This window comes from Hemiscyllium ocellatum, chromosome 20 (genome assembly GCF_020745735.1).
Source record: "Hemiscyllium ocellatum isolate sHemOce1 chromosome 20, sHemOce1.pat.X.cur, whole genome shotgun sequence".
In the NCBI taxonomy this organism is placed as follows: domain Eukaryota; kingdom Metazoa; phylum Chordata; class Chondrichthyes; order Orectolobiformes; family Hemiscylliidae; genus Hemiscyllium; species Hemiscyllium ocellatum.
In genome coordinates this window covers 42,708,051-42,723,064 of record NC_083420.1, presented here as the reverse complement: position 1 = coordinate 42,723,064, position 15,014 = coordinate 42,708,051, and the positions used below count along the sequence as shown (strand labels likewise).

The window sequence follows — 15,014 nt, the reverse complement described above, 5'->3', positions numbered from 1 at the left end:
CTACCCCAGAAGAGATCCCAGTGATCCAAAAATGTGAATCCCTGCCCCATGCACCAGCTCCTTAGCCACACATTCAGCTGCTGTAAGCTCCCAATTCTACTCTCCATAGCAGATAGCACAGAGACTAATCCAGATAGTACTACCCTTGACCCATTTTTTAATCTCCTTAATTTCCTATATAGTGTCTGCAGAACCTCCTCTTCTCTCTCCCCCTACGTCATTGGTACCAGCATGTACAACGACATACTACTGGTCACTGTCTCCTTTGAGAATATGCTCCACTTCTCACCTCATCCTTGACCCTGACACCCAGGAGGCAATGCACCAATCTGATGTCTCCTGTCGGCTACAGAAACGTCTGTTTGTGCCCCTGACTAAAGGGTCCCCTATCAAATCAATTGCCATACCCCTCATTTCAGTACAGTTATTGGAATTTTCTTGAAGAAGCAACTCGTACTGTGGATTAAGGGGAATTCCCTGGGGTGGGGGAGTCCAGAACTATACGGCATAGATTTAGGGTGAGAGGAGAAAGATATAAAAGAGGGCTAAGGGGCAACTTTTTCACACAGAGGATGGTACGTGTATGGAATGAACTGCCAGAGGAAATGGTGGAGGTTGGTACAATTGCAACATTTAAAAGACAACTGGAGGAGTATATGAATAGGAAGGGTTTGGAATGATATGGGCCAAGTGCTGACAGGTGAGACTAGATTGGATTGGGACATCTGGTCGGCATGGAGGGTTGGGCCGAAGGGTCTGTTTCCGTGCTGTACATCTCTATGACTCTATTGTACTTTGATTTCAAGAAGGCACTTTAAGATGCCACTTTAAAGGTGATTGTGCAAAATAAAAGTTCAGTGTTGGAGGTAACAAATTGGCATGGATAGAAGATTGGTGAGCTAATAGAAAGCTAAGAATATGAATAAATAGGTCTTTTTGTCAGTTTGGCAACATGACACAAATGGTCACCACTGGGGTCGGTACAGGGGTCTCAATTCTTCGCATTTTATATAAATGGTTTGGATGAAGGGACTGAAGGTATGGTAATTAAATTTTCTGATACAGATGGTTAAGGAAAGTGAGTTGTGAATAGGACATAAGGAGCCTGCAAGGATTGAACTACAATCTGACAAGCGGAGTATGCAGTAATGTACAATTGTCTATTTTGGCAGAAAGAATTAAAGCATTATCTAGATGATAAAAGATTATAGAGCTCTGAAATGCAGAGGGTTCTGGATGTTCCTAGTGCATGATTGCAGAAGTTTGGAATGTACTTACAGCAGATAATTGGGAAGGCAAAACGAATGTTATGTTTTAGTAGGAGGGGAATAAGTAAGGAGGTTATCCTTCAGTCATAAAGGAAAATGATGAGAACCTCTGGAATACTGTGTACAGTATTGATCATTGTATTTAATGGAAGGATGTTAATGAGTTGGAAGCAACTCAGAACATTTATGACAGTAATATCTAGAAAGAAAGGCTAGGCATGCTAGGCCTGTATCCTCTAGAGTTTTGAAGAGTCAGGGTAACTTCATTGAAATATAGAAAATCCTGAATGGTCTTGACCTGGTGGATGTAGAAAGGATGTTTGCTCTTATGGGAGAATGTAGGTCATGGTTTAAAAATAAGGGATGTCCATTTAAGACAGATGAATAAAACACTTTTCTCAAAGAGTTTTGTGTGTTTGGAATTCACTATCTCAAAAGGCAATAGATGCAGATTTTTAAAATGTTTTTAAGGCAAAGGTACATTATTGAATACCAAGGGATTGGAGAGTTGAGATTAAAATCAGATCAGCTATGTTCTTATTCAATAGTGGAACAGGCTGAAAGGGCAGAGTGGACTACTCTTTTTTAGTATATTGGTGGGAAAGCATTATTCCATTGACCGATATTTGCATTATAGCCTCTCTCTAACTATGTATAATGGTTTTTGAAAGAACGAGTAGTACTAAACTTCCTCAAAACAACGCTACAATGCTAGTGGCTCAGATTCCTCACACAGTATACAATATGACTGAAAGGTAGGGATCTGCTGTAATAAATGTAACTATTATGCTGTAATAAATGTAAGACTATTAATGAAGTATGCACTACTTTCTCCAAGTGTTCCATTCCACTTGGTTCCAGTTAGATTCAGACTTCTCATGGTCAGTGTGCACTATCCTCCTTCTGTATTGATGTCATGTCAAAGTCTGGTGCTGGAAAAAGAACAGCAGGTCAGGCAGTATCCAAGGAACAGGAGAGTTGATGTTTTGGGCGTGGGCTCCTCATCAGGAAAGTGGAGGGGTAGGGGTGGGGATGTGGGGGAAGGTAGGTGCCCGAAACGTCGTCGTCTCCTGCTCCTCGGATGCTGTGCTTTTCCAGCACTATGCTTTTCAACTCTGACTCTGTATCATCTGCAGTTTTCACTTTCTTCCAATCTGCTGTCATGTCACAAACAGAATTATGGGTGTGGTGATAACATTAACTGATTTATTTTCGTGAAGATAGCATATTTATTGTAGATTTTAGGTTAAATGGAGCAATGCTTATTGACTGAAAATCTGATGATCTTACTTAAATCTAAGCACCCAGTAGTACAATGTACTGTTTTATTATTTATTAAACTGATATTCACTGTTTCGTAAATGTTTTGCAGGCAATGACAATACCCTTTTGTGAGAGATCTTGGACTAAGGTATATTCTCAGAGTACGGAGCACCATATGTTTAAGTTACTGAGTAGCCATTCTTTAAAATTGTTTACTAAAAGTTAAGGCTGAGTCATTAAGCATATTCAAGATTGTGATAGATGTTTAATCAGTAGGGGATTCAAAGGTAATGGGGATAAGGCAGGAAGATCAGCCATAATTTGGTTGAACAACAGCAGACTTCATGGGTCAGTAGCCTATTTCTGCCCCATGTCTTATGACCCTGTGGTAGCCGGTGTGAAAATCAAATACTTCAAAATCCCAGGAGTTCCAGATTTTGTTTTGCATTGAGTGTAACCTGAAGTGAATTTGAATCAATTTTGAAGTCTTATTGACAAACTTGTATCCATCCCAAGGTATTAATGCATATTGTCTCTATAGCAGTGTAATGCTTGCTGACTGCCAACACTGAATTGTCTGAGTACATTGTATTTAGAACTTCAAATAATCAAACTCATGTATGCCATCACAGGTAACAAGAACAGAAAAGTCAGGTTTGAACATACCAGCACCTGAGCAATAATACCGACCGGATACACGTCTCAAGATGGAGTTTCCCGAATTGGGACAACATTGTTCAAAGAATTCCTGCAAAAGGCTGGGTAACGGTGAAAACTTCACCAAAATATTCATCATCTTTCAAACATTTCACTGCTGTGTTTTTTTTTCTTAGAATAGGAGAGAGAAAACTGTCCATATTAGAAACTTCAAGTCAATATTTAGCTTTCCTAGGTGTCTGCCCTTATATTTAGTTTTCCATACCCCAAATTTATTGTCCCCCATTTACCTCTCCATTGTTAATTGTCAAAAATCAGAGCAAGCATAGACCATGTGGCCAATTGAGCTTACACCACCATTCAATACGATCATGGCTGTTCTTCAGTTTCTCATCCACTCCCCATATACCTTGATTCTGAGACTAAAAATTGCTTTATCTCAATTGTGAATGTTTGTTGATAGAGCATCCATGACTATCTGAGGTGAATAACTCCTAGGTATATAAGTCTTCTCGTAAGGAAAATTTTCCTCATCTCCATTCTACCAGATCATCCCCTCCCTCTGAGACTCTCATGTTCTAGATCTTGTTCAGGTCTGCCATGATCCTACTGAATGGTGGAACAGGCTTGTGGGGCGAAGTGTCTACCATCTATTCCTATGTCTTATGGCCTTACACCCAAACTTCAGGAAACAATTTCAGTAATTATCCTTGAAATTCCTTCTAAATCTCAATTAAAAGTCTCAATTAGATCACTCCTCTTTGTTGAATTCTAGACAATATAGGCCTAGTTGGCTCACTCTGTCATCTCCCAGTCCAATCAAGTAAGCCTTCACTATGCCACATCCAATGGAAGTATTTCCTTAAATATGAAGACCAAAACTGGACATGATATTTTAAAGACAGCTTGTGGCATTACCTCACTTCCACTGGCCATACTTTCTGTAATTGTTTAATGCTGATCCAGCTCCTTTCCAACTTTATCCTTTTTGATCCTTTGCTGAGCTCCTGATCCTATATCCTCTCCACTACAAAGACTGCCTGTTTCTCCCTCTAGCGTCACTTGTACCCATCCTTGTCTCAGTGTATCTAGTGCTGATACCCTGCTCTTGTTTCATCTAGACCCTCAATTCCAATGTACTTCTGAATGGCTGGCTTCCCGTGTTCTACCTTGTGTAAAGCTCCAAAACTCTAATGAACGCCAAGTTTGATTACCCTGGCCTTTTCTCACCAATCGACATTGGGTTATGAATCTACCAATGCTTTGCTTTTTCAATTATCCTTGTATTAAATTTTTCAATGGCCTTGAACATTCCTTTTTGTCTGTGACCTTACCCAAACCTTTCCATTATGGTCATGTGAACGAGAAGCAGGATGAGACTGTTCAGTCCTCATGCCTGTTAGTAAAGTCATGTCTGATTTGACTTTCACCTCAAATTTACATTTCTGCCTACATAGTCTTTTAACCCCTAGCCTAACAAGGTCTATTTACTTCTGTCTTAAAAATACTCTGACTATGACTCTATGAATCTGCTTTCATCACCTTTTCGAGAAGAAAATTCCAAAGGCTAATGACCCTCTATGAGGGGGGCAAAAAAGTTTAGTGAGTGTATCCTTATTTTTAAACAGTTACTCCTAACTTTAGATTATTCCATGACAGGAAACATCCCTCTGTATCTACCCAGTCAAGACCCCTCTGAATCTTGTCTTATGCTTCAGTCAAATTGCCTCTGTCTTCCAAATCGCAAAGGATAAAAACTGAAACTGTCCAACCTTTAATTGGTCTTTTAAGTTTCCAGCACTTTTTGTCCCACGAAAGCTGAACCTAACTTCGCTTGTCTAATAGCTCTGGATTCTCTCTGTAGACCTTTTCATCTTTCTGCTTGCTTTAAGGCATGCTTTAAAACCAACCTTGTCCTAATGTTTTGTTACCAGTCTTAGTATTTTGTCTCTTAGCTCACTGTTAATTTTTGTCGGATCACCTTTCTGTGAAACACTGTTGGATGTTTTATTATATAAAAGTGTTTTATTGAACTTGCATTTATATAGTGCCTTTTATGTGCTAAAGTGATTTCTTCCTGTCGTCACTTTAGACTTGCTGAGGATTCTCTTATGCCTTTCAGATTTTCTTCCCATGAAATGCGATGCATGTTCGCAAATCTTCTGCAAGGATCACATCAACTATGAACAGCACAAGTGTACATCATCTTATAAAAAGGTTTTTTTTCCATTTTTAATTATGTGCTTTGAATGTTTGAGTGACATTGGAATCTGTGTTCAGCCTCTCATCAAATTAATTTGAAATCTAATATTTCCCAACTTGAGTGAGGGCTGTTCCCTTTGGAATAAGTTCAGAAAATGTAAGATAAAGTGTTTGGCTAGATTTCTTTTTCAATTTCCTCCCTTTTTATTTCCTGTCCTGCGCTGGTGTTGGTACCAGCAGGTCTCTAGTATGTTGTCAAATGATTTTTCCTGTGAACTAGACAGTCTGTGTCACTATTTGATTGGATGACATGACGACCAACTTGAGCCTATCTATGTGCACTTTCAATACTATCAGGTTCAGGAATTATCTGTATCTTGTTTCCATGTTTTGAGTTGATCTTTAGCAGTGGTTCATAGATCCAGCTGAGGTGCAGATTTCATTATTGCATTCCATGGAAATTGTTGTGACGGCACACACTTGTAAAATGAGGGCCGGTTATGTTTGTCATCTCATGTTGGCCTAGTTGGGGAATTTGGGATTTATTTGATCCAGTATCAATGATAGAGCACAGTATATCGCCACAGATTTGATTTCTGTTGCAGCTGTTTTCTTCACTGTACTTAATGTCTACTTGATTATCTTTAGGACATACAGGTACCCATGTGCCCGCTGTGCAATACACCTGTTCCTGTCAAAAGGGGAGAAATGCCAGACATCCGGGTTGGTGAACATATTGACAGAGAGTGTAAATCTGACCCTGCCCAGAAAAAGCGTAGGGTAAGCCCATGTTTTTCCACCTTTGTTTCCTTTCCTTTTCCTGTCTCAAGCTGAAGTATGGTGCTTTGATACTGCTCATTACCCAGTACTAAGCAGAAAGTGCCATTCTTCATTAATGAGCTTGAGTCGTCTGTAAGTTGTCAGCTGTGGCTCAGTTAATAACATTCTTCTTTTAGTCAAAAGTTTGAGAGCTTAAGTTCCACTCCGCACACAATTTGGGTTGACACATCAGTGGAGTACTGAGGGAATTTTGCACTGTTGAAAGCGCTGTCCTTTGGGTGAAATTAAGATCTTGCCAACCCATAAAAGTGGATTTAAAAGGTTCCAACGCTATATATCAAACCACTTGTGTAAAAATTAAAGTTAATTTAGTCATTAATCTCATTGATATTTGTGGTATTTTTCAGCAGCAAATGATGGCACAGCATTTCCTGCATTATAATAGTGACCATACCTAAAAGGCGCAATGTGAAGCACTTGTAACATCTTTCACAATGTAACATGTTGAGATACTGTGAAATGTTATTTAAATGCTGGTTTTTGTTACCTTATATCTTAATCCACCAAACTTTGTGGATAATCTTACTCTTAGGGTTCCGTCCTTCCAAAACAGCATACTGGATAAACAACAGAATGGAGGCTCTTGTTTTCGTACAGTGGTAATGTCCCTATTCCTGGACTGGGAGGTCTGGATTCAAGACTAACCTGCTCCAGAAGTCTGTAATAACATCCCTGAGCAGTTTGATTAGAAAAAGTAGTTGGCTGCATGTGAGGCAAATGTGTGAATAATTCTCATTCGGGTGAGTTATCAGTGACCGAAATGGTATCTGTACGGCTCAGCATTACACCAGATGATGCATTTTGTGTATCCTGTATGTAGATGTAAGTGTAACTGCAATAACAGTTCCAAAATGCTGTTGATGAACCAGCATATGTGAAGTTGGCTTTCCAACTGTGACTTGCTCTTATGCTCTCTAGCATCACCAAATCTGGACCCCTCTCACCAGCCAGAAAGACACAGTAGGTATTTGTCCCTAATTTTTGTAGTATCTTTCCTTGAGAGGTATGTTGGTAGGATGAGTGTAAGTCATTTGCTCTTGGATGTGATACATGTGAAGGAATCCAAAATAAACTAAAAGCTGGGTACAATTTAGAATTAGTTCGGAGGAGAGAAAACAGTAAGTTCAAAATATGCATTAACTTTCTTCCCAATCCCCAGCTTCTCAGGCTAAATCATTCTAGTGGTGTTAGGTCTTTGGGAAGTCTTGAGTTTGAATACCAGAGCTGACCTTTCTATTCTTTTATTCTCCAAATCCCAAATCAGCATTTTCTACCCTGGTTTGATTTCCTTATCCTACTGAGGAAAAAGTCCCATTGTTTATTTTCAGCATGCTGGCTTTAGTTGATAGCTATTGCTACCATTTTGCACTGAGGGTCAGCTGTGTAGTCAGCAACAGTTGTGGCCTCCTGTTAATTCATACGTCTCACAAATGTGTTTCAGATTTTTACAAACAGATGCTCAAAGACTGGGTGCAAACAGAAAGAGATGATCAAAGTGACATGTGACCAATGTCACTTAAACTTCTGCTTAAAACATAGACACCCATTGGATCATGAATGCAAGGCTGATGGGCAACGTCTCTCCAAGTCAGGGTAAGGAAATCAACGTAAAACTTTGCCAATATAATGCTTTAGTGGAGAAAGGAAATAAAAAAGAATCCTGTGAAGTGGCATTTGTTGTGCTCCCAAATATGATTTAAATGCTTGCAGATATATAATGCAAAATTTGCATACAGTGTCTTTCCTCATCAAATGAACTGTTGTTTGGTATGATGCCACATGTGTTATCAGGGGTAACCAAAAGAAATACCTTTTCTTTGAGGAAGCTTAAGGTTTCTCAAGAGCCAGCTTTTTCATTCTCACTTACTTTTGCATTAGGTGGTGCAATCAGATAATTGTCTTCTGTATTTCTATAGATTGTTTTAAGATTTTTCTCTAAATAGGGTAGCACAAATATCAGAGACTCTATATGTTGGGGTGTATGTGTATGTATGTATATATGTGTGTGTGTGTGTGCATATATATATATATTATTTATATATATAAAATAAACATTTTAAAATTGAATATATTAGAAAGACGTTTTTGTTAATTTACAAATAAATCTCCAATATTCGGTTTCTAAAATGAGAATTCCAACTCCTTGGCAGAAGATAGCTTATTGAAAATTAGTCTCTTAGTTCCAGTGCCTTTCAAATTAAAAAAAATTGTCAATAGTTTGTTCTGCCGACTTACAAGGGAAAGAAAAAGCTTTTTTTTTATCTGTTTGATTTGAGGACTGTTAAACATCAGTACATTGATCTCCAAAGGTCCAAATATGCAATAAAGAGAGTACACATCGATCAATTCTGGAGCACCAAGCTAACCACAGACAATGGTTTAATTCAGTCTTTTTCCACAGCTAATATGTCTTCTCATTGATTATTCATGAAATACAGATTGGAACCCCTTAACATAGAAGCATCCTAGTTACCCCTCCAGATACATTTAGAGGTACTTAATTCACTAACAAACCCCAAATGCTATACTATTTACGATGGACAGTGACATCTTACACAAGCATTGAAACTGGCAGAACTATTGTTATGAAGATGTGGATGTACCTTTGAGAGTTAAAAGCAGCAGAGCTACCAGACACAGCGCCAAGGGTTCTCAATAAGGTAACAACCCTGCCCCCATGCCGACTTCCGTCACCACACGTAACCCTGCCCCCACACCAACTTCCGTCACCACGTGTGACCCTGCCCCCACGCCTAACCCCGCCCCCATATCGATCTTCGTCACCACGTCTAACCCAGCCCCCACGCCGATCTCCGTCCCCGCCCCTGCACCTAACCCCGCCCCCATTCCCAGCTCCAGTCCCACACCAGGTCCTAGCTCTCAGCCTTGCCGGGTCTTCACTATCCTTCCGGACTTCCCCCTCTCTGAGGATGAAAGATCAGTCCTCAGCAGAGGCCTCACCTTCATTCCCCTACGTCCTCGGATTAATGAGTTCAACACGCGGCGAGACATTGAACAATTCTTCCGCTGCCTTCGCCTCCATGACTACTTTTTCAACCAAGACTCTCGCCCACCCTCTGACGACCCCTTCTCCCGCCTCCAACTCACCCCATCCACCTGGACACCCCGTGCTGGCCTCTTACCTGCCCTCGATTTCTTTATAGCCAACTGCCGCCATGACATTAACCAACTCAACCTGTTCACCCCTCTTACCCACTCCATCCTCTCACCCTCGGAATGTGCAGCTCTCTACTCCCTCCGCTCCAACCCCAACCTCGCCATGAAACCGGCAGACAAGGGAGGCGCAGTAGTAGTTTGGCGCACCGACCTTTATACCGCTGAGGCCAAACGCCAGCTCGCGGACGCCTCCTACTGCCCCCTTGACCATGACCCCCCCCCCCCCTCCCACCACCAAACCATCATCTCCCAGACCATCCATAACCTCATCACCTCAGGGGAACTCCCACCACCTCCAACCTCATAGTTCCACAACCCCGCACCGCCCGTTTCTACCTCCTGCCCAAAATCCACAAACCTGACTGCCCCGGCCAACCCATTGTCTCAGCCTGCTCCTGCCCCACCGAACTCATCTCCGCGTACCTCGACACGGTTCTGTCCCCCTTAGTCCAAGAACTCCCCACCTACGTTCGGGACACCACCCACGCCCTCCACCATTTTTGCTTCCCCGGTCCCCAACGCCTTATCTTCACGATGGACATCCAGTCCCTGAACACCTCCATCCCCCATCACGAAGAACTCAAAGCCCTCCGCTTCTTCCTTTCCCGCCGTACCAACCAGTACCCTTCCACCAACACCCTCCTTCGACTGACTGAACTGGTCCTCACCCTGAACAACTTATCTTTCCAATCCTCCCACTTCCTCCAAACTAAAGGAGTTGCCATGGGCACCCACATGGGTCCCAGCTATGCCTGTCTCTTCGTAGGATATGTGGAACAGTCCATCTTCCCCAACTACACTGGCACCACCCCCCACCTTTTCCTCCGCTACATCGATGACTGTATCGGCGCTGCCTCGTGCACCCACGAGGAGGTTGAACAGTTCATCCACTTTACCAACACCTTCCACCCCGACCTCAAATTCTCCTGGACCGCCTCAGACTCCTCCCTCCCCTTCCTAGACCTTTCCATTTCTATCTCGGGCGACCGAATCAACACAGACATCTACTATAAACCGACTGACTCCCACAGCTACCTAGACTACACCTCCTCCCACCCTGCCCCCTGTAAAAACGCCATCCCATATTCCCAATTCCTTCGTCTCTGCCGCATCTGCTCCCAGGAGGACCAGTTCCCCTCCAACCGCCATCAGGACAGAACCCCACTGATTCTCACCTACCACCCCACCAACCTCCGTATACAGCGTATCATCCGCCGTCATTTCCGCCACCTCCAAACAGTCCCCACCACCAGGGATATATTTCCCTCCCCTCCCCATCAGCTTTCCGAAAAGACCACTCCCTCCGTGACTCCCTCGTCAGGTCCACACCCCCCACCAACCCAACCTCCACTCCCGGCACCTTCCCCTGCAACCGCAAGAAATGCAAAACTTGCGCCCACACCTCCTCCCTTACCTCTCTCCAAGGCCCCAAGGGATACTTCCATATAACAACATGACGGTTGGAGGAAGAGCGCCTCATCTTCCGCCTGGGAACCCTCCAACCACAAGGGATGAACTCAGATTTCTCCAGTTTCCTCATTTCCCCTCCCCCCACCTTGTCTCAGTCGATTCCCTCGAACTCAGCACCGCCCTCCTAACCTATATTCTTCTTCCTGACCTCTCTGCCCCCACCCCACTCCGGCCTATCGCCCTCACCTTGACCTCCTTCCACCTATCACATCTTCATCGCCCCTCCCCCAAGTCCCTCCTCCATACCTTTTATCTTAGCCTGCTGGGCACACTTTCCTCATTCCTGATGAAGGGCTTGTGCCCGAAACATCGAATTTCCTGTTCCTTGGATGCTGCCTGACCTGCTGCACTTTAACCAACAACACATTTTCAACAATGTATGTAACATTGGGTTGAACAACTCGATTAACTCGTTGTATGGAGACAAAAAACAAATTTGAATTCAGCCAATCAGTTTAAATTATACCCTGAAAAAAAATACCAATTTCCAATCAAGTTTGAATTGAGTATATTGACAATCTTAAAAGCCAATGACACAATCCAATGCTCTGGGATACAATACCAGTGAAAATTGAACACTTGAGAGGAGAATTGCCAAGTCCTATCATGTAGTGTACTGCTTAAAAAGAAACTCATTTAAAGTATCTTTTCGATCAGTAATCTGTGGTGCAGAAATTCCTAATGAGGGGAAAAAAAAGACAGGAAGATCAGAAGACAAGAATCTACAGCTACCTGGTTTTAAGATAAGAAGTGTTGTCTTGTAAATCTTAATTGGGAATTTTATTGGACTGGTATTATAGAAGAGAAGGTAAAAGATAGGTTAGAGTAAGGACTTGTACATAGTTGTTAGCTAATTATTCTGTTATACTTTCAGAAATAAAGTTATTAATTTTTATTTTGAGTAGTTCTTGGCCACTTGAATTTTTACAGATTGCTGCATGGGATAAATCTTTTCTGTGTTGCTGGTTTTAAATTCAGCAGGAGAGTTTACCCCATGTTGTGACAGTTTGGGGGCTTGGGTCCATGATTTGAATTGATTTAGACAGATTTGCATAGATTTGGGGGTGCGAAAAATCCCAGCAGATTTAAACACTTGCAGGTAAGTGTCCTAAATCTTTAAATAACATGCAGGTGAGACAATTTGTTTAATTTTGGTGACTTGTGGTTGATTAAATTAAAAACGAGGGAAATGGTTCTTAAAATTACAAAAGAAGTTCTGGTTTGAGGAAAATGGAGTTAGAAGATAAACAGAGAGGAGAAAAAAAAGAGAAACTTCTTGGCTGAGCAAAGGGGGGGAGAGAGAGAGAGAATTTGAACTCAAAGTTGTGTCTTAGTCAGCAAAGTCAAGTTAACAGGATGGAGATTAAAAGAGGTGGTAGTGATATATATAATACTATGCCACATTTTGATTAGAAAGATGTTGAAACCCCCTTTATTTCATTTGAAAAATTGGCTAGGCAGATGGAGTGGTCCGAGGATTTGTGGGTAATGCTACTTCAGACTAAACTGGTAGGCACAGCTAGTGAGGTATTTGCCACATTGTCAGATGAGGGCTTAAGAGATTATGAAGAGGTTAAACAGGCTACTTTGAATGCTTATGCATTGGTACCAGAAGCGCACAGACAGCTGATCAGAAACTTAAAGAAGGAACCAGGTCAGATTTAGTTGAGTTCGAAAGAATTAAGCATAGTCATTTTGATTGATAGGTGAATGTTTGAAAATAGATAGGACATTTGAGGCTCTAAGAGAGATTATTCTGCTGGAGGAGTTTAAAAATTCACTTCAAGATGATAAAATTTACTTGGAGGAAACGGAAGTTCAGGAAGTGAGAAGAGCAGCAGAAATAGCAGACCAGTACATGCTGGTGCATTGCACAAGCTTCCAGCCAGAATTTCATCCTGTGAGGGATAGAAGTTGGGAGAAGGGGAAATTCTACATTAAATCAAATGTAGGTTTTAAGCGTAGAGAGCACTCGTAAGATTTTACCACAGGATGAAAGAGAAGTCCAAGAGGGTGGAAAGGGGGTCCACTGTGGGAAAGTGGAACACGTAAAGACACCGTGCTGGTCATTAAAGAAAGGCACCATAGGAAAAGATGTGGCATTAATGAAGTTAGTAAAGGAGACCCCAAGAAGAGCCGAAGGAGAGTGCACAGCCTGGGCAGAGGCTGGGTATGGAGTTAGTACCTGATCTCTATTAAGAATTTGCCTCGTGGGTAAAGTTTGCTCAGAAAGAACAGGGGGGGGAAGGACAAGAAGTTATAATTTTGAGAGATACAGGATCTGACTAGTCGCTGGTAGTAAGAAATGAGCAAATATGCACTCTTTCTGATCTGTTACCCAAGAGAGTGGTAATTTGTGGGACAGATGGTTAGAAATATAGCGTTCCCCTATGTAAGATCAGGTTGGAGTGCCAACTCAAAACCGGGACTGAATGACAGAGTGCCAGTTCCAGGAATTCTGTTTGTTATTTGGAATGATTTGGCAGGATGCAAGGTGGGAGTGATGCCCCATGTTGTGGAGAAGCCCAAGCAAGACCAAGGAGTTAAAACAGAATATCCTAGTTTTTCTCAGATTATGTTGTAACCAGATCCCACTATCATAAGTCACAGCATGAAGTGAAAAGTAAAGAAAAAGATGGAGCTGAGATTCAGTTACCAGATACCCTGTTTGGTGTATTGGTGCATGAAAAGCCTGAACAGGCAGAAGGTCAGACAGAAGTGTATAGTTCTGAAAGGCTAAGAGATTTGTAACAGCATGACAAGATGACAAAAGATATGTGGATGCATACTCTGAAAAGGAGGCAGAAAATACTTCAGAGGTTTATTATCTGAAAGATAGAATCCTCAGACGGAAATGGAGACCATGATAGGTTAGTGCAGAGGAGAAATGGACCGAAGTGCACTGGATTGTGTTGCCAGTAGCCTAAACAGGAAATGTAGCGGGTAGCATATGAACTACATGTAGGAGGTCACCTAGGGGTACGAAAGACTCAGGCTAAGATACAAAAACCTTTTTATTGGTTTGGAATGCACAAGGATGTGGTTACCTTTTGCTGCATGTGTCATGCTAAATAGTAGGTAAGTCACAGGTGGTAATAAAACCAGCATCTTTGTTGCCTATTCCCACATTTGAAGAACCTTTCATGCAGGTTATAATTGATTGTGTAGGTTCCCACCTGAGAACTAAAAGTAGGAACCAGTACTTGTTAATCATAATGGATGTCTCTACCAGATTTCCGGAGGCAATTCCATTACAGTCAGTAGCTTTCTTCACACTGTATGGGCTACCCAGAGCGATGCAGTCAGACCAAGAGTCAAATTTTACTGCGAGGCTTTCTAAGGAGGTTAGGGACAGCTTAGGTATACAGCACTTTAAATCCACTGCGAATCATCCTGAATCTCGGGGAGCTTTAGAAAGGTGGCATCAGAACATGAAGACTATGATAAGAGCATAATGTCAGGATTACCCGAATGATTGAGATAAATGTATCCCATTCATATCATTTGCCATTAGAGATGTCCCAAATGAATCTACTCCATTCACTTCCATTGAGTTAATATCCGGTCATGAAGTGAGAGGCCTTTTGAAATTTATTAAAGAAAGATTGACAGGACCAAAGTTGGAGATCTCACAATTAGATTATGTATTGGAGGTGATGGAGAGATTAAATCAAGTAGATGAGTTAGTTCTATTGCAGCTAAAAAGGGCACAGTGTAGAATGAAGCAGGTGGCAGATAAAAACTGAGATTCGGATACTTTCTCAAGGGGATAACATGCAAATACTCTTACCAGTGATAGGAGATCCCTTCAAAGCCAGGTTTAATGGTCCCAATCAAATTGAGAAAAAGTTGAGTCTAGTGAACTATTTAGTAAAGGTGGCAGATAGGATAAACGGGTATCGGGTATGTCATGTCAACGTATTGAAACCATATTACACTAGAGAGAAAGAACTAGAAAAATAAGTGTTAGTTATTGTTCCGCAAAGTGAGGAATCAAATCCAGATGATATGGCTTTTGAGGTGCCTCAAAATAGATTAAAAAATGAAGTCCTTGAGGAGTGGGGTAGATTAGTAAGCTATCTGTCTCAGGAACATAGAACGGAGTTGAAAGATTTGTTGCTACAGTATAAGGACATA

General features: G+C 41.7%; 1 protein-coding gene across 8 annotated transcripts in view; it reads left to right on the top strand.

Moving 5' to 3' along the window:
* zfand2a (zinc finger, AN1-type domain 2A) overlaps positions 1-15,014 on the top strand; it is a 51,826-nt gene that overhangs the window by 20,121 nt on the left and 16,691 nt on the right. For 3 of the 8 annotated variants that reach the window (XM_060840303.1, XM_060840305.1, XM_060840306.1), the window contains exons 2-6: positions 2,641-2,679; positions 3,164-3,299; positions 5,311-5,405; positions 6,039-6,170; positions 7,672-7,823. In XM_060840303.1, coding sequence (XP_060696286.1) covers positions 3,239-3,299; positions 5,311-5,405; positions 6,039-6,170; positions 7,672-7,823 — 440 coding nt within the window. In that variant the 5' untranslated portion in view covers positions 2,641-2,679; positions 3,164-3,238. Of the gene's footprint in view, positions 1-2,640; positions 2,693-3,163; positions 3,300-5,310; positions 5,406-6,038; positions 6,171-7,671; positions 7,824-15,014 lie in introns of all 8 variants that reach the window. The other 5 variants (XM_060840304.1, XM_060840308.1, XM_060840307.1 and 2 more) reach the window with 4 other exon arrangements.